This window comes from Triticum aestivum, chromosome 7D (genome assembly GCF_018294505.1).
Source record: "Triticum aestivum cultivar Chinese Spring chromosome 7D, IWGSC CS RefSeq v2.1, whole genome shotgun sequence".
Taxonomy (NCBI): Eukaryota; Viridiplantae; Streptophyta; class Magnoliopsida; order Poales; family Poaceae; genus Triticum; species Triticum aestivum.
In genome coordinates this window covers 258,160,899-258,179,804 of record NC_057814.1, presented here as the reverse complement: position 1 = coordinate 258,179,804, position 18,906 = coordinate 258,160,899, and the positions used below count along the sequence as shown (strand labels likewise).

The 18,906-nt window shown below is 48.0% G+C and overlaps 1 protein-coding gene across 1 annotated transcript; it reads left to right on the top strand.

Moving 5' to 3' along the window:
- Positions 1-3,622: 3,622 nt before the first annotated feature.
- Positions 3,623-4,535, top strand: LOC123170085 (putative E3 ubiquitin-protein ligase SINA-like 6). Its single transcript, XM_044587928.1, has 2 exons — positions 3,623-3,688; positions 3,840-4,535. Exons 1-2 carry the CDS (start codon positions 3,623-3,625, stop codon positions 4,533-4,535), a joined length of 762 nt encoding a protein of 253 aa, XP_044443863.1.
- Positions 4,536-18,906: the final 14,371 nt, after the last annotated feature.

Sequence of the window (18,906 nt, the reverse complement as noted above, 5' to 3'; positions counted from 1 at the left end):
TTTAGTCTCTTTAGTATTTGGATCCAAGCATGGGTGAGGCTAGCAAGTTTTAGTCCCACTACTTTTAGTCATGGAACTAAAACGTATCCAAGCACCCTCCAAATCCGGCAGGAAATAGGGTCCAAAGTAGTCAAATGATTGAGATAGAGCATTTATTGTCAATCTAACCCTGCCATCCATACACCTCTTTGGTTTAGAGTTAGTTCAGGGTTAGAATCTAACTCTAACCTCTAACTGAGTTAGAGTTCTCCTCGTCTCGGTTCATCGCCATCATACTTTCCCCATTCCTGTGTTTTCAGTATCCTGCGAATCAAAGAGGCCCTTTTTTTGCGGGAAAAATCAAAGAGGCCCTTAGACTGGTTTCGGTCCGGTCATTTTTTATAAACGTGTTATGTCCAAAATTTAATGAACGTGCTCCGGTTTCCACGAAAATAATCCGGTTTCATGTAGTAATTCATTCATTTATTTATTCTTCTGCGGGGGGTTTGCATGTAATTCGTGAGGTCTGAAATGTAAAGTACCCCGGCATATGCTCCGAGTCGTGCATGCACTACGACCCAGATGCTCTATGTCCCACATGTCGGCGAATGGGAGCACGTGGAAATAGCCTAGGAGTACATATAGGAGGATAAATGCGTGAAATAATATGTACTGTGAAGCGTAGCCGCGGTTCGAAAAGGAGACCTAAAGTGATGACAGCTATAGGTCGCACGCACCCAACTAGTGGTACTAGACATACGACTAATTTTTCCCTCAAAAAAAAGAGGCACGAGTGCTCAGTACTCCTATTCTATAAACACGAGTCCCATCTGACAACAGCGTCCGTGCTACAGCTAGCTCTCCTCCCTCGTTTCTCTCTTCTAATTCTAAACTCGGCCGACGCCCGGTGGGCGGGGTGGGTTTGCTCAACTGCGGCCCCACCTCACAGTGAAAACGTTACGACTGGAATAAAAATGCCATATACTCCCTCCGTTCATAAATATAAGCCTTTTTAGATACTATTTCAAATGGAATACAACATACAGATGTATGTAGACATAGTTTAGAGTGTAGATTCACTCATTTTGCTCCGTATGTAGTAGTCACTTGCTGGAATCTTTAGAAAGACTTATATTTGGGAACGGAGGGAGTACTATACTAATAAAACATTAAGGCCACGAGGCGATGCAGTGCTGGTTACAGGAGGCAAGAAGAGATGCATCCATCGACGACGTCCACCTCCTCGACTCAGGGCGCCGGCCCACCGAACGGCGCCTAAGTAGCAGCGGCTTTCGTGGCCAGGTCGACGTGCTTCTGAACAATGGCGTCCAAAGATTCCAGCCGCTGGAAGAAGGCCAACGTCTTTCTGTCCTCGCTTGCCTTGTAGTGGCCTATGTAGACGATTTCCTCGTAGACGTGGATGTGCAGGTCGACGGTTTCTTGCATGGCGAGGCGCTGCGCGGCGAGCGCGGCCTCGAGGTGCACATTCTTCGTCGCGACCTCCGGCACCTGCAGGGCCACCAGGGCTTGAAAGAGTTCGTCACCATGGAGGCCGATGAGGGTGGCAGGCAATGAGGAGCCTGGGCGCGCGGGCTGGAGCAGTACGGCAAGGTCGTCCGCGCGCTTCTTGACGGCGGTGAACTTGCGGATGGAGTTGACCATCATGTCGTCCATGCGAGAGGCGAAGCCGGCGTCGGCGAGGGCTACGATGCCTGCGGTCGCCAGCACCGTCTGGAAACGCTGCGCGGTGCGGGGCCGCAGGCCGGCGCCTTGGATGATTTGGCACAGCCGACTGCCGCTCGCGTCCATCGCCTCCATAGGTGCTTGTGGCTTCTGGTCACTTGGTCTTGGATTGGAGTGAGCAGTGTTGCGCAGAGACTTGGGAGTAGATGGATTGGAGTGGTGGGGCGCCTTTATTATATGAGAGTCCAAACTCTGTTGCATTCACATCGTGCTGGCTCTATTCTGCTTCTCCAATTAATTCCCTCTGCATGTAATTGAGGATGCATCATTGACCGTTCAACGTCTCGGGAACCGCTACCCTCTCCCTCCTTGGCATTCAAGCACCTATGGACCCGTCGACGACGAGGTGCCTATGGTGACTTCGTAAATTTCAAGATGATAGTGCCGTGCGTGTGTGCGTTCATAGGGGTGAGTGTATGCGCGTGTATATGAGCGCTTGCGTCTGTACTGTGTAAAAAAACGTAAATGCGTGTCAAAAAGAGACTAGTCAGTATACTCAATATTGTGCACCTCGGAGAGGAAAACGATAGAACTAGTACGTATTTATTTACGGTGCAGATTCACTCATTTTGCTCCATATGTACTCCGTCTCGGTGTAGTCTAGTCACTTGTTGAAATCTCTAGAAGGGCAAATACTCCTTTCTGGTTTACAGGGCTATACTAGCAAGTAGTTGTACGTACTAGTACAATAGTGGGCTCACATAGCAATTTTGTCTCATGCAAGAGCCTGGCTATATGCGTGCTCCAATGTTCGCAACTGCAACGTTCGGTTTGCGCTTGGCTCTTCGCCTCTTCGAGAAGACGAACAATGATGTTACTACTACTGCTTCTACAGTGTCGAATCCACTGCTGCATGTCCGTCCACCGCGAGCGGGACGGATAGCTTGTTGTAGAAGTACTACTAAGCAAAAGCCTGTCCTCGTTTGCGAGCAACCGCGCGCATGGGTGAGGGAGAAGGCGTGTAGTAAAATCAAGCTTCTCCTCGTTGTACGAGTTGACGCGACACATCATAGCACTGGCCCCACATGCTTGCCTCTAAACTTGGCTGAAAGACCCGCAGTGTACAATATATTTGCTGCAACCTCTAACATTTACCCACCACAAATTAAAATATATGTGGCCGTATGCATCGTTCTGATGCAGAGGCCGGGGAGTCCCCCCTTTTCGAAAAAAACAAATTAAAATATATATTCCTGTCTTGACCAGATGAGCGTGCAAACTACAATCACCAGGGTGTCAGGTAGGGCCAGAAGACTATTTTAATTTTTTTTAAAACTTCGAGACGGCCACATAGCATGGAGCCGACCCCAACGATTTTAAGCTTACAGGCACGGTACACGCTATCCTAGACTACTCTACACATGAAACTGCCACACGAGCGTCCGGGCTGCGCTTGGCTCTTCGCCTCTTCGGGAAGTCGAACAATGATGGAGTACTACTGCACTGGAGGAGTACTACAGTACGCTTCTGGCCATCTGACACCGATTGAACTGCTGCATGTCCACCGCGTGCGGGAGGGAGAGCGTGTAGCGAAAGCTTCTCCTAGTCTTGCCAGCCACCACGCTCATGGGCGAGGGAGGGACGCTCCTGCCTTTGCGTGTATGACAGGTGGGCCCGACAGGTGTGTGGCCAACCTGTCATACAGCCAAAGGCAGGTGCAGTTAAGTCCGCGAGGGAGAGGATAATCAAACTTCTCGTTGATGTACGAGTTGACGCGACACATCAAAGCACTGCACTCGATATATTTCAATAATTTGCGTTTACCGATGCATTAATTACAACGCATGCATGCATGCCGTGACTCTCCTTTTGATACTTGCATGTGTTGATTTAATGCACCTTGAAGTAGTATAAAATATGTGACGGTAAAGCTTTGTAATACCCCGGCCCAAGTCGAGAGATGGTTGTGCACGAGGAGGGCGAGATCATGCAGACCGAACAGGACCCGACGATGGAGCTCTCTAAGGTCTCGATGGACCTCACCGTGCTCCACTGCCCCTTGTGCCTCCGCCCCTTGACGCCTCCAGTGTATGAGGTTCGAATACACCTCGTCCGTTCGGCTGATTGAGCAAGGTGCAGGTTTCTTGATTGATGTGCTGTTCGATTGATTTCTGCAGTGCAAGGGAGGGCACCTGGCCTGCGCGGACTGCCGCGTCGAGCGCCCCGGGAACCAGCGGCAGTGCCAGAAGTGCGAGCGCGGCGGTGGCTTCGACGTGCGGAACACGGCGGTGGACTCCGTCCTTTCGTCGGTGAGGGTGGAGTGCCCGCACGAAGGCTGTGGGCTCTACGTCACTTACCACAAGCTCGCCGATCACCAGAGCGTGTGTCCGCTCGCGCCCTGCAAATGCCCCGTGCCCGTCTGCGGCTACGAAGGCCCGCCGCCGGCGCTCTACCACCACATCAGCACCGCGCATCCCATGCCCGTGCACAGGATCCAGTACGGCAAGGTGCTCCAGCTGCAAGTGCCACTGTCGGAGCCACGGCTCTTGCTGTTCGCGGAGGAGGACCGCCGCGCGTTTTTCTTGGTCGGCGGCGTGCTCGACATCGGCGCGCCTATCGCCGTGTCGGTCGTCTGCATCAGAGCGGGGGCGTCCCCACTGCCGCACTACGTGGCCAAGCTGTGGGCGAACGGCCCGCCGGGGGAGCCCAAAGGCACGACCGACGCCGTCAAGGTGGAAATGGAGGTGACAAGCAGCAAGGATCCCGGCGACGTCGACGTGCAGGAGCTGACCTTCTTGACAGTTCCGCCCAAGCTGCTGGCCGGGGCTAAGCTTGTGTCCCTCCACATTCAGATTGACAAGCTCACGTCCTAAATGTTTCTACAGTGCCTTCTGTTTATCTTAGTAATATGCTAATATAGGGATTACCTTGGTCTACTTTAGCTTAAGAAATGGTGGGTTTTGGTGGCGATGCAGCAATTACTTCGACATCAGATCAGTAATTTCCAATAGTCGAACGGATATTTTGTGTCTGTTGGATATAAAGTTCCTTTGGGTAAGAAGTACTACGTGTCATCAAAATGGATAAAAGGAGATGTATGTAGACGTATTTTAGTTCTAGATACGTCCCTTTTTATCCATTTTGATGACAAGCACTCCCTCCGTTCCACAATACATGCCTTCCATTTGTCAAAATATAGATGTATCTAGACATGTTTTAGTATATAGGTACATCCATGATAGAGCCAATTGGATGGTTGAGAACACTACAATTCGTAGCTACAGATGCGTGTGTGACTCCTTTTCAAGAAAAAACAGACGCATGTGTGAGAGGACGAGTGCGTGCGTGCACCTCTTCTCTTCCTGTATAACATACTACTAAACTCAGAGTACAAGTTTTTGTGGGTGGCACGATGGTGCGTGCGAGAAGTCCCGAGAGATAGGTTTAATGCGTCTGAAAAAACACTAGCCTAGAGCTCGCCATGCGGCTATTCCTGTCGAACGCCCCATTAATCGTAAGATATGTATACGACGGTGCCAGTTATTGCACGTACACAGCAGTACTCCCTCCTTTCCGGTTTATAGGGCTTAATTCAAAAATCTCACCAACCAAGATGGTGAGTGGTGGAATATTTTTTGTAGTTTGCAAAAGCACCTAATTAATGCTCTTGTTTTTCTCAAAAAATTATGTTTATCAATGCATTAATTGCAATGCATGCATGCATAAAGTACATGCATTGGTCAATTTTCTCTTAATACTTGCATGCAATGATTTAATGCACCTTGGAATCTGAACATGTGTTGGGGAACAACCAAATTGAGCCTTATAAAATGGAAAAACTAAAATTTTGAGATAAGCCCTATAAAACCGGAAAGGAGGGAGTAGAAAAAGAAGTACTCCATCCGGGAATAGTGCCGCACTTCGAAACTAGAACCGTCAATAAATTTTGAGCTTGCGTCCGTCACATTCCAAATTACTCCACGCTATATTGAATTGCAAACCTGTTCACACCGATCACAACCTAAACGGTTTCCCACTTAGGAGCGTATTAGTACCACGCTATATTGGATTGCAAACCTGTTCACACCGATCACAACCTAAACGGTTTCCCACTTAGGAGCGTATTAGTACTCGGTTATAAATACTAGTATGCCAAGATGACTGCACATTCCTCCTCAACTCCTCATCCACAAAAACAAACAAGTCATTCAGCATCCTTCCCTTACGTCTGCCATGGCCAGGGTGAGTTATGGGTCGAGAGATTGCCACCAGGGAGAGGCGAGCATGGAAGCGGAAGCACGAGAGATGTCCCGCCTCGCTGCGAGAGCAACCGACATGTCCCGCCGCACGGAAGTAGCAACACAGAGGTCCCGCCGCGCCGCTGAAGCAGCACGGATGTAACACCCACGATGCGGCTATATCTCCCACGTGTCGAGGCACGACTTAGAGGCATAACCGCATTGTGGTTTAGTCGCAAGAAGGGTCATCTTCACACAATCCCATATAATGAACAAGAATGGGATAAAGAGAGTTGGCTTACAATCGCCACTTCACACAATACATAAATTAATTAAACATCAATCAGAGTACACACATAGGTCCAACTACGGAACCAAAAGAAAAGAAGACCACCCAACTTCTAGATCCCCGATCGTCCCAACTGGGCTCCACTACTGATCATCTGGAAACGAAACATAGTAACGAACAAGGTCTTCATCGAACTCCCACTTGAGCTCCGTGGCATCGCCTGCACTGGTCTCATCGGCACCTGCAACTGTTTTGGAAGTATCTGTGAGTCACGAGGACTCAGCAATCTCACACCCGCGAGATCAAGACTATTTAAGCTTATGGGTAGGGTAAGGTGGTAAGGTTGCAGCAGCGACTAAGCATATATGGTGGCTAACATACGCAAATAAGAGCAAGAAGAGAAGCAACGGAACGGTCGTGAAGCTAGCAATGATCAAGAAGTGATCCTGAACTCCTACTTACGTCAAACATAACCCAGAAACCGTGTTCACTTCCCGGACTCCGCCGAGAAGAGACCATCACGACAACACACGCGGTTTATGCGTTTTAATTAAGTTAAGTGTCAAGTTCTCTACAACCGGATATTAACAAATTCCCATCTGCCACATAACCGCGGGCACGGCTCTCGAAAGTTTATACCCTGCAGGGGTGTCCCAACTTAGCCCATTATAAGCTCTCACGGTCAACAAAGGATATTCCTTCTCCCGGGAAGACCCGATCAGTCTCGAAATCCTGGCTACAAGACATTTCGTCAATGGTAAAACAAGTCTAGCAAAGCCGCCCGATGTGTCGACAATCCCGATAGGAGTTGCACGTACCTCGTTCTCAGGACACACCGGATGAACACTACGTACAACTAAAACCAGCCCTCAAGTTTCCCCGAGGTGGCGCTGCAAGTGGCTCTAGTTTGGACCAACACTCCGAGGAGCACTGGCCCGGGGGGGGTAAAATAAGATGACCCTCGGGAGCGCGACCCCCAAGGGAAAAAGGCTAGGTGAGGCAAATGTAAAACCAAGGTTGGGCCTTGCTGGAGGAGTTTTATTCAAAGCGAACTGTCAAGGGGGTCCCATAAATCACCCAACCGCGTAAGGGACGCAAAATCAAGGAACATAACACCGGTATGACGGAAACTAGGGCGGCAAGAGTGGAACAAAACACCAGGCATAAGGCCGAGCCTTCCACCCCTTACCAAGTATATAGATGAATTAATAATGTAAGAGATACTGTGATATCCCAACATAAACATAATCCAACATGGAGCAATCTTCATCTTCACCTGCAGCTAGCAACGCTATAAGAGGGGCTGAGCAAAGCGGTAACATAGCCAAATAACGGTTTGCTAGGAAAGGTGGGTTAGAGGCTTGACATGGCAATATGGGAGGCATGATGTAGCAAGTGGTAGGTAGCGCGGCATAGCAATAGAGCAAACAACTAGCAAGCAAAGATAAAAGTGATTTCGAGGGTATGGTCATCTTGCCTGAGATCCCGCAAGGAAGAAGAACGAGTCCATGAAGAAGACAAACGGGTGTAGTCGAACGAATCCTCACAACTCCGGAACGAAACCGAAGCTAACGAGAGAAGCAACCCGAAAAGAATCAAACAACATAGTAAAAAACCACCACATACACATGGCATGATGCACAGTCAAGTATGATGCATGTCCGGTTTAAATATGCATGGCATGGCAAAGTGCAACAAACAATACTACAAATTAAATGGAGCTCAATATGCAACGAGTTGCATATTGAAGAAACACCACATCAATTGTTTAGTTCTCTCGGTTATGTACCCAACAATATTAAATGTTGATTAACATGGCAAGAGGTGAAGCATAAGTAAATTAACTATCTAGGCAATTTAAATGAGGCCGGAACAACAAACAATAATTCCGATAAATCCTCAGTCAATTAGCAATTTAATACAAACACAATTTTAAACATTTAAATGTTGTTATCATGATGCGGATGTCAATGCAAGTTTTAAGCAATTTTATGAAAATGTTGACATGAGCATGTTATGAAGCATTTGTCACCGTGGTGGAAGAAAAGGGTGCCACGGCAACGAAACCGAAAATGATGCCACGACAACCTTCCGATGATCCGATAACTCATTGAGATACCGGTGCAAAAGAGCAAGTGTGCGGATGTGCGAAACATGCAAAAGATGGTGGGGTGATCCCGATTACCGGGTGTCCCACATGTCGGTGGCATGGAAACAAGGAATGCGCAAGCGATAACTGGGACACGGTGCAAACGCGAGCATCTCAAACAACAAAGCATTCGCTCCACGGACGTCGTCTCGGGTTATACCTTCGAAGCGTGCCTTTTGAAACGGATCAAGTTCGTTGAGGGAAGTAGTGGTTCACAAGTCGGAGAGGAAGTAGTCGTTCATGTTCCGTAGATGCTCGGGGTCACGACAAGGAACTTGACGTCCACGGGGTCTTCGCGGGTCGACGGTAGTGGTACACGTTGTCTTGTCGAAACCGAGCGATGGTAGTCGTACACGTTGACTTGACGAATCCGAGCGACGGTAGTCGTACACGACATGTTGTGGAAGTAGTGGTACACATATCATAGAGGAACTTGACAGAATCCAGTCCCCGGGGTCGTCGCGGTACTTGTAGCTCGTGTAACTCCACCGTTCGTTGCGTAATCATACATGGGTCTCGGGTCTTGATCCTTCTTCTTCTGCTTGCTTCCGCCGGACTTGGCATGCTTGGACGATGGAAGTGGAGCCCGCAGCTCTAGGTCGAGGGAGGGGTTGCAGGGGCGCGGTTCCGGCGAAGCGGAGGCGAGGCTTGGGGCTGGCGATGAGGATCCGGGCAAGGACGACATCCAGCAGAGGCCAGCGGCGGCGCACGTCCATGGCCCACGTGAGGACGAGCAGGACGTCGAGGAGGGCAGCAGAGGCGACGGGCGAGGCCGAGACGAGGTCGACGACGGCCGGGACGGAGGGTAGCGTGCGGCGGACGGAGCAGCGGCGGGGCGGGCGGAGCAGCTCCGGCGGTGGCGGGGTACACGGCGAGGACGAGCAGGCCGTTGGTGATGACTGGAGGCGGAGGCGCGGCGAACTGCAGAGGAGACGAGGCGGCGCTTGGGACTCGGTGTCGCGGGGAAGGAGCAGCTCCGGTGCTGCGGCGCCGGAGACGGCAGGGGAGCGACGTCCTAGGCAGCGCGGCGAGGCGATGCCCGGCGGCAGCGAGCGGGCTCCGGTGGCCGGCTGGAGGTACGAAGGCGACATGGTTTGGAGGAGGACGAGTGAGGGGAGCGAGAGGAGGGAGAGATGGGGATCGGGCGTGAGGCCCCTGCGTGCGTGGGTGGTGACGGCGGAAGGGAACGAGGAGGAGGGGTCAAGGGATCGAGAGAGAGCAGGGGACCGGCTAGGGTTAGGATGGGTTTTAGTGGGCTGCGGCTACAGGAGGCCCAAGTGGCCGGCTGGGGGTCTCTCTCTTCTCTCTCCCTTATTTCTTTTTAGCAGAAAAATATTAGAGAGAAGAAAAAGAAAGATAGGATTAGGGAAAGAATTTGCGCATGCGGGTAATTTTCCCGGACTCACAAAAATGTGCTTGTACCGAGAAAATAGAAAATGCCATGATTAAAAGATTTAAATTCAAACTCATTTGATTTGAATTCAAATGATTTGAATATGAAGTGAGGGTTGGGAAGGTCCAAAAATGTTCGAATTTTTGGTGGAGCTCCGGAATATGATGAAAAATATATGGCGAGGTTGGAGACCAAGAATTAAGATAAAAAAGGCATTGGAATATTTGCAAGTGTGTTATGGTGAACTCCAATTAATGGAATATTTTAATATAGCTCCCTAATAATATTGGGAGGATATATGTTATAAAGAGAAATCACCATGTGCATTTCCCTCGATTTAAATGGATCGAAGATCCATGCAATTTACTTAGTTGAGTTTTAAAAAATTAATGACATGATGCAATGAAAAATAAAAGAGCAAGCACAAAAGAAACACACGGTGATCACGAAAAATATGGAAGTCTTCTGAAGCGTCGGTCTCGGGGCGTTACAACGGAGGTCCCGCCGCACGGTCGATGCAGCAGACTGGTCCGGCCGCGCCGCGGAAGCAACAGAGGTGTCCCGCCGCGCCACGAATGCAGCAGAGATGTCCCGCTGCGCCGCGGCGGCCTGGGAAAATTTCTCGCGGGCAGGCGACTGTTGTTACATGCTCATGCATGCAATCGTCCATAGCCAGATGGATCAGATCTCCGGCTGGGCGAGGTTGCAGGACGACATGAAAGCCTCGTTTGAACAGGCTACCGGCGTCATCCGGCAACTAAGGGAGGGCAATGAGATGCTCCGGGCCGAGCGCGACCTGCTGAGGGAGAAGATCGTCCGAAGTGCAGACCATCAGGAGGAGACCATTGCCTTGTTGAAGAGGACCGGCGTCATCGTCAATAAACTTATGGACCGGTGGAGGAATACGTGGATGTTCTCAAGCAGCGTCTTGAGGACACGAAAGAGCTCCTCGCCGCTCGCCGCGGAGACTAGTTCCCGCGGCCTGCAGCAACGCATCAAGAAAGTAGAGATCAGCGAGCCAGATCCTTGTCTTCCTTCTTGTTTTGCCCTTGTGTATTTCGGGCATAGCCGCATGTGCCTTTTTTAATTATATTTCTAATTATGTAAGACAATTAATCGTCCTTATCTTTTTGTGGAAGATCAATGTTGCGAGGCTGGAATGAAGAAAACTCTTGCTGTGGCGACCCTGGCGTTGCTGTTCTTCTAGTTGCTGCTGGACTTCCTTCAATTTCATGGTTTCTTTTGATGTAATAATCGGTTTAGGATGTGGATTGTGTCGTCGGTTGTGAAATGTTGGGTTCTAGCACGGATGTTTGGCCTTTGTTGGCCTCTTGGGATGTTGCGATTTCAATCTGGTAGCTTTTAGTCCTTCGTGTTAGGCTGGAGTTGTGCTGAACTTCTTGTGAATTGTGGTGGTTTTCAGTAATGAAAATCGGAAGGGGCAAGCCCTTCTTTGATCAAAAAATAAATTTAATCGTCCTTATATATTCATCAGTCTTGCTATAAGTCGCAGTAGATGCTATATAGGTCCGTCGGATCTTACATCAAGATCCGTGCTTTCAGATTTTCTTTTCTCTCTCTTAAATCTCAGTCGAGTGAGACATAGCCACGCCATTAAACGGAGGCACGGGCACCATTAATGGAGACCTTGGGAGAGAGGTGGACGGCAGATGGAGGTCAAAGGGCTCTCCTCCCGATAAGCACGCGCAGGGGTCTGATCGCACGCCTCTCGTACTCAAATAGCTACCCTGCACGGCGCCTCCTAGCTAATAAAAAATGGGCACGCGTGGCGGCACGTAAATGGTAATAGTAAGTAGAACACCCACGGTTTCAATAATACATGTGTTTCCGATTGTAACGTGACAACACTTGTTCCAAAATGACTTTGTTGATTGTTAATGTGTGCGCCTTCGCAAATCGGACTGCAAATTTACCACAACATGTTGGTGCCATGTCATGGCACCAAGCCAAGTTTCATTATTTTCATGCGTGTTTTGGATTTATAGGAATTAAAAAATTAAGTTTCTCAATGTTTCCAACCCAGCCACGACGCCCAGAATTTTGAATTTCATTCCCATTTCTTGCATGGAACCTAGAAATTTACCCGAGGACACACATGTGATTTTTCAACCAACTTTGGTGCACTGGAACATGTGCTTGTATTTAAAATTTGAATTATGCACACAAAGGTGACACGTTCCCTCCCAGAACCACGAGCCTTCTTGAGAGAAGCTCCGATTTGCAAGAAGCTTATACCAAAATTTGTTCCTATTCGGCCAATTTTTTTTACCACGGCATGGTACTACCATGACATGACACCATGCCAAGTTTCATGATTTTCAAACCAAGTTTCTCAATGTTCTCGACCGAGCCACGATGCCCAGATGTTTGAATTTTATTATCATTTTTTGCATGGGACCTACTCCCTCCTTCCATCTATATAGGGCCTAATGTGTTTTTCAAGACAGCCTTTGACTATTAACAAGATTAATAGCACATGAGATGTATACTATGAAAATTATATTATTGGAAGCTCCTTTGACATACAAATTTGAAGGTATGCTTTGTGTAAGTTGCATGCCATATATTATTGCTCTAATGTTTGGTCAAAGTTAGCCTCGAAAAACGCATTAGGACCTATATAGATGGAAGGAGGGAGTAGAAATTCACCCGAGGACACAAATGTGATTTTTCAACCAACTTTGGTGCACGGGAGCATGTGCTTGTAGTTCAAATTTGAATTATGCACATTAAATGACTAAAAACTCAATTAATGTGTAAATAAGGCCAAACGAAGCCGGAATAATTCCAAAATTTAACAGGGCACTCATGTAGTTCTATGTTGCCTTTGTAAATAAACTCAATGGGGACAACGTATATCGTTTCGCACTCAAAGGTGGCACGTTCCCTCTCAGAACCACGAGCCTTCTTGAGAGAAGCTTCAGTTTGCAAGAAGCTTATACCAAAATCTGTTCCTATTGGGCCAATTTTTTTACCACAACATGGTAGTACCATGACATGACATCCATGCCAAGTTTCATGATTTTCAGACGTGTTTTGGATTTACAAGAATTTTAAAACCAAGTTTCTCAATGTTATTGGCCGAGCCACGATGCCCAGATGTTTTAATTTTATTCTCATTTCTTGCATGGGACCTAGAAATTCACCCGAGGACACAAATGTGATTTTTCAACCAACTTTGGTGCACGAGAGCATGTGCTTGTAGTTCAAATTTGACTTATGCACATTAAATGACCAGAAACTCAATTAATGTATAAAAAATGACAAACGAACCCGGAATACTTCCAAAATTTAACAGGGCACTAATGTAGTTCTATGTTGCCTTTGTTAAGAAACTCAAGGGGGGGCAGCGTATATCGTTTCACACTCAAAGGTGGCACGTTCCCTCTTAGAACCACGAGCTTCCAAATCGGCCCAAGTTTTTACCACAACATGTTAGTGCCATGACATGACACCATGCCAAGTTTCATGATTTCCAGGCGAGTTTTGGATTTACATGAATTTAAAATCAAAGTTTCTCGATGTTCTCGGCCGAGTCATGACGCCCAGATGTTTGAATTTCATTCTCATTTCTTCCATGGGACCTAGAAATTCAACCAAGGACACACATGTGATTTTTCAACCCACTTTGGTGCACCGGAGCATGTGCATGCAATTCATATTTAGATTATGCACATTAAAAGTCCAGAAACTCAATTAATGTATAAAAGGCCAAATGAACCCGAAATAATTCCAAAATTTAGCAGGGCACTCATATAGTTCTATGTTGCCTCTGTAAATAAAATCAGGGGGGGAGGCAGCGTATATCGTTTCGCACACAAAGGTGACACGTTCCCTCTCGGAACCACGAGGCTTGTTGAGAGAATCTCCGGTTTTGCAAGAGGCTTATACCAAAACTTGTCCCAATTCAGCCAAAAATTATACGTATGAAAACAGGGTTTAGATTATCCCAAACATCTCGCTACCTAGACCAATAATGTACTATGATTTGAATTCAACATAAAATGGATACAAATATTTGAATTGGAGAGCGTATGGTACATGTAGTTCATAGTGAAATATGATTACTGCTATATGTATGTTTTTTGTTATCAAGATAATATTTAAATTATTGTATAACTTGACAACAATCGTATTCAAATAAGGAAAATTTATTCAAATTTAGTCCATATGGTAGACGACAATATATATGTTCACATGGTGGAGTAAAATGTTCATATATGATGGAAGATCAAAATGTACGACTACATCAATTATAAACCGCAAGGTCACCTAACGATGTATTCGAATTCAACATAACGTGGATTCAAAAATTGAAATTCGAGATCATGGCATCTGTAATCATATAAAAAGGGACATCACTCTTTCTTTGGTGGGAATTGATTTGTTTTTTGTTGTTGTTGAGGGAAGTGCGAATCGATTTGGTACTGTGCAGGGTAATCTTGTTCTCCCGATTTTTTTTACATTTTTCTTGTAGTTTTTTCAATGGCATCTATAGCAATATAGTAAAAGGGGACATGACTCTCTTGTGTCTTGTATGAATTGTTTTTTTACACGTTAAGTTTGTTCTGCCGAACAAGGAATCCACACCTTGTTATCCCGAAATTTTCAAGCTCGAGTATCTTTTGTCTCACCTGCTTTGAAACTCCCGCTTCTTCAACCTGCGCCGCGCCTTGTTATCCCGAAATTTGGACGCGCGCGAGAACTCCCTCCTCATCCGAAATCGCTCCCGCAGCCCAGACCTGTGAAATCCCCCTTCTACCCCTCAGCCGGAAATGAAGCTCCACGTCACAGTGTCAAAACCGGTGGGGGTACGCTGGTAACTTACCCTACATTTCGGACAAGCGCGTCCCTAAGCTTGGCTCCCCCCTCCCCCTTCGCCCCCCCATTCGTACACCGAGGCCGCCAAAACCCGCGAAACCCCACGCTCCTCCGTCGGCCTCCCGACCGCCGCCCAGCCGGAGACTCTTCCCCGACTACGTCGTCCACCGCAATAGCTCACCGTCCCTCATCCACTGCATCGGATGAGGATCCGTTGTCGATCTCGTCGTCCCGCCGGATCAGCCGCCCCGTCCTCCACCTCCAAGGAGCTGCCCCGACGTTCGCCTCGTCTATCGCGCCACCTCAATCCCCACATTGCCATCTTAACCTACCCCACCGGAACCGCAGCACCCTCACCAATTCCTCCGATGAAGCCCAGGGCCAACTCGGCGCCACCAAGGAGGTTCTGCACTCACCGCTGCATTTTATCTTTTATTCGACCTCACGGGGCTGCCGGTGCTCGATACCGAGCAGACATGGCGTGTCTCCATCGACGGCGCCGTCGCCGGCCACATCATCCACGGCGTCTCTCCCCCATGTCGTTGCTTCCTCGGTGGCGACTTCCACAACGGCACTAGCTGCAGCTGCTCCGGCTCTTGCTCGCGCTGCGGCTCTGTTCTTGCTGTCGGTCGCGCTGCTGCACTGCTCCTGCTTTCGTTCATGCTGCTGCTCTGCTCTTGCTCTCGCTTGCGCTGCTGCTGCTGCACGACCTCCGGCAGCTACAGGAGTTGCTGCTTTAGCACTCGCTCGCGGTGCTACTGCACGACTTGCTCTCTGCTAGTGCGTTCCCTGCTCGAGTGTCTGCTGATTTAGATCACTGCTTCTCTGCTACTAGTGCTCGAACGCCCTAAACATCTATTGCAATGGTCTGTTACTAGTTCAATCAGTTTCGATAGTAAAATTCAGTTTCGGCTGTGAAGTTCATTTTCTTCAGTTAAGTTCAGAGTGAACAGTACTTACAGCATCTGTCGGAGCGGCCGTGGCTCGGCTGATGCGTTTTACATCTAGCACTTTTTGGTGATGTATTTTACATCATCTATTGCAGATGATATTAGGGTCCTACTTCAGATTAACGTTGTCTGTCTTGTCATGCTTCAGCCTCGTCGCCGTACACCTTAGCGGAGCTGCTCCAACGACGGAACCGTCCATCACAGCGGAGCAGTACCCTCGGCGCCGTTTCCAGAGGCATCGGATCTTCTTCCCCGCCTCCGACAGTCATACCAGCATCATCACCATCCTCCACGTCCAACCCAATGATGCTGAGGTCCACAAGGCTATGCCAAAGAGGTTGTACACTCGTCGCATCACTTTGTTTCTCCATTCCTCTGTTCTTCCAATTCATGTGAGCCAAATACCCAGGTTGACTGAAATCCTATGTTTCCAAATGCTCTGTTTTGCACGTGCATTCCTATCCTATTCCTGTGTTTTTCCTGTCCCTGCGTTTATAGAATCCTCCAATTCTAAGGAGCCCTTACAGATTTACTTCATTTTCAGATAGGCGTCAAACAAAACTCTGTGTGTTATGTCCTGCTTCTGTTGTGCCGTCATCCACCCCACATGAGGTGCACCATCGACAGAAGCGTTCACTGCAGCAGAGATCCCCCCTGCAGACTTCCTTTCGCCGCCTCAGATCATCTTCCCCGTTGCCGGCAGCCACGCCAACTGCATTACCATCATCAACTGAGCAGATGAACCTGAGGACTACATAGTTCCGAAGAGAGGTCGCAGTCTTTCGTGTTTGCTTACGTTATACATCGGTTATTATTACCTGCTACTTTATCGTTCAATCTTGAGTTTTGAATTGCCCATGGGTCTCATATCGAGCCAGCAACGAATAGTATCTGTCTACTATCTGGTTCATCTGGGGTCTTCTATGTGGTTCATGTTGGGTGGGCAACAAACAATAGATGATCCATTGTCTATCTTTTTAAACTGAAGCTATAATCTACCTGCTATCATTAGTTTTGGATCCATCCACTCGTTTGCTACCATCAGTCTTGATTTTTGCATGCACCCCTTAGGCCTTACATAATCTAACTATTTTTTATTATGCATGTCAGATATTGTACACAATCGTACTGAACATGTAGAGAAAAAGAGAAGACCGTTGCGTGAGAATATAATGTCATGCAGACGCCGCTCCATGGTGGGCGAAGTGGCCCCCCTCCTGCATTTCCAGATTGTATTCCAGAGGAAGATAACTGTTCAGATGGAGATTCAGAAGGAGCCGACCACGCCTGTTTACCACCTGAGGTGTTTGCTCTAACCTGGCATGCTGATGTTGGTCATATCATGCATATGGCGCCTTGCATTGCTTACATTATACATCTTATATGTCATCAGCTTAGTTTAGATTTACTTTGTGTGAATGCCACCTGTTTGGTTTCTATATCATACTCCCACCATTCCTAAATATTTGTCTTTTTAGAGATTTCAACAAGTGACTACATACGGAACAAAATGAGTGAATCTACACTCTAAAATATGTCTATATACATCCATATGTGGTAGTCCATTTGAAATCTCTAAAAAGACAAATATTTAGGAACGGAGAGAGTATATGGGAATTATGCAATGCCATCTTCTTTAGCCAGGCATCATATACGTGAATCATGCAATGCCATCCTATTTAGCCAGTCATCGTATATGTGAATTGTATTGTGCCATATTTTTTTCCATAATGTATTCCATTTGTCAACAATGTTTATACATTCATCTACTCTTCCTGTGCATCAGCCATTTGAGTCGGTCATGGGAAAATCTGGAGTGAAAACAAGGTCTTCTGAGCAGTCAGTGCTACCTGTCGATGCAGATTTCTTGCTGGTTACAGATAGCTCCTCAGAGGAGGATTCAGAGAGAGATGACCAGTCGTATTCCCCCCCGAGGTGCATGCTCTAACTTGGCTGGGTTATATTGCTCATATCATGCATATGGTGTCTTGCATTGCCATGCCATCTGCTTAGATTAGACATGATTTGTGTGAATGCCTCCTGTTTGCTTTCTATATCAGATATGTGAATTATGCAATGGCACGTTTTTCAGCCAGTTATCATATATGTGAATTATGCACCGTCATGGAGCCAGGCATCATATATGTGAACTATCTCATGCCATCTTTTTTTCATTACGTATTCCATTTGTCGACAATCTGTGTATATTGAACTACTCTTCATGTGTATCAGCCATTTGAGCCGGTTATGGAAAAATATGGAGTGAAAACAAGGTCTTCAGAGCAGGCAATGGTACCTGCTGAAGCATATATCTCGATGGTTACAGGGAGCTCCTCAGAGGAGGATTCAGAGACAGATGACCAGTCCTATATCCCACCTGAGGTGTATGCTCTAAGTTGCAATGTTTATATTTCTCATATGTGATGAGAAAATAGGCAGTTTTTTCGATTAAATTAATCCATGAATGAATCATGAGCATGGCATGGACAACATTGATAACACACTAATTACGATCTAACAGAGCATGTACTACACAGATAGTAGAAACATCTATGCATATTGCTAGTACTGCTACAACAGAAAGAAACATGAGAGGGATAAACGATGTATACCCTCCAATCGGCCACGCGGCGGCGGTGGCGGTGGCAGCAGCCGCGGCATCCTCCGCGGCCTTCTTGCCGGCCTCGGCCTTCTCAGCGGCGGCACGGTCGGCGTCGGTCGACATGGTGATGACGAAGGTGATGCGGACATAGATGAACAGAAGTGAGCAGTCGCATAGTCGCTACCCAAAAACCTAATCGCCCCTCTCCCGTACAGGATCCGGAGAGGCGGGGTTTCGGAGGCCTGCTCTCCCGTCAACCGTGTACGGGGTGAACGGGACGGAGTCACCGGCGGCAGCAGCAGCAGAGGAACAACGTGGGCGTGGAGGCGGAGATGGAGATGCGTTTTGTTTTTGCGGCCGCTAGGGTTGGCAGCGCCCCACATATATATGTGCGGCCGCGCGTGGAGAGACGTGGGCTGAACCCACGTCCAAGTCGGTAGCCCATGATCCGACGTCTCAGATCGTGGCCCTACCTATCAAAGACTCGCCGTTCCTGACCGGCAAAAAGAAGCGCATAGGAGTGAGCACGGCTCGGCTCAATCCCGCAACCCACGACGCATCGTGACGAGGCGTGGCGAGGCGAGCGGAGGAGGAGGAGTGCGCGAGGGCTTCTTTTCTTCTCAAGCTCCAATAGCATGAGGGAGAGAATCCCTTATAAACCACTCCAACTCTCCTTCCACTTCCGGGGTGGGACTAAACTTCCCACCACCTTGCCATGCCACCTACATGGGCCCTTAGAGATTAAATCTGAAATTGTCATATGGGCTCTAGGCCCATCTCA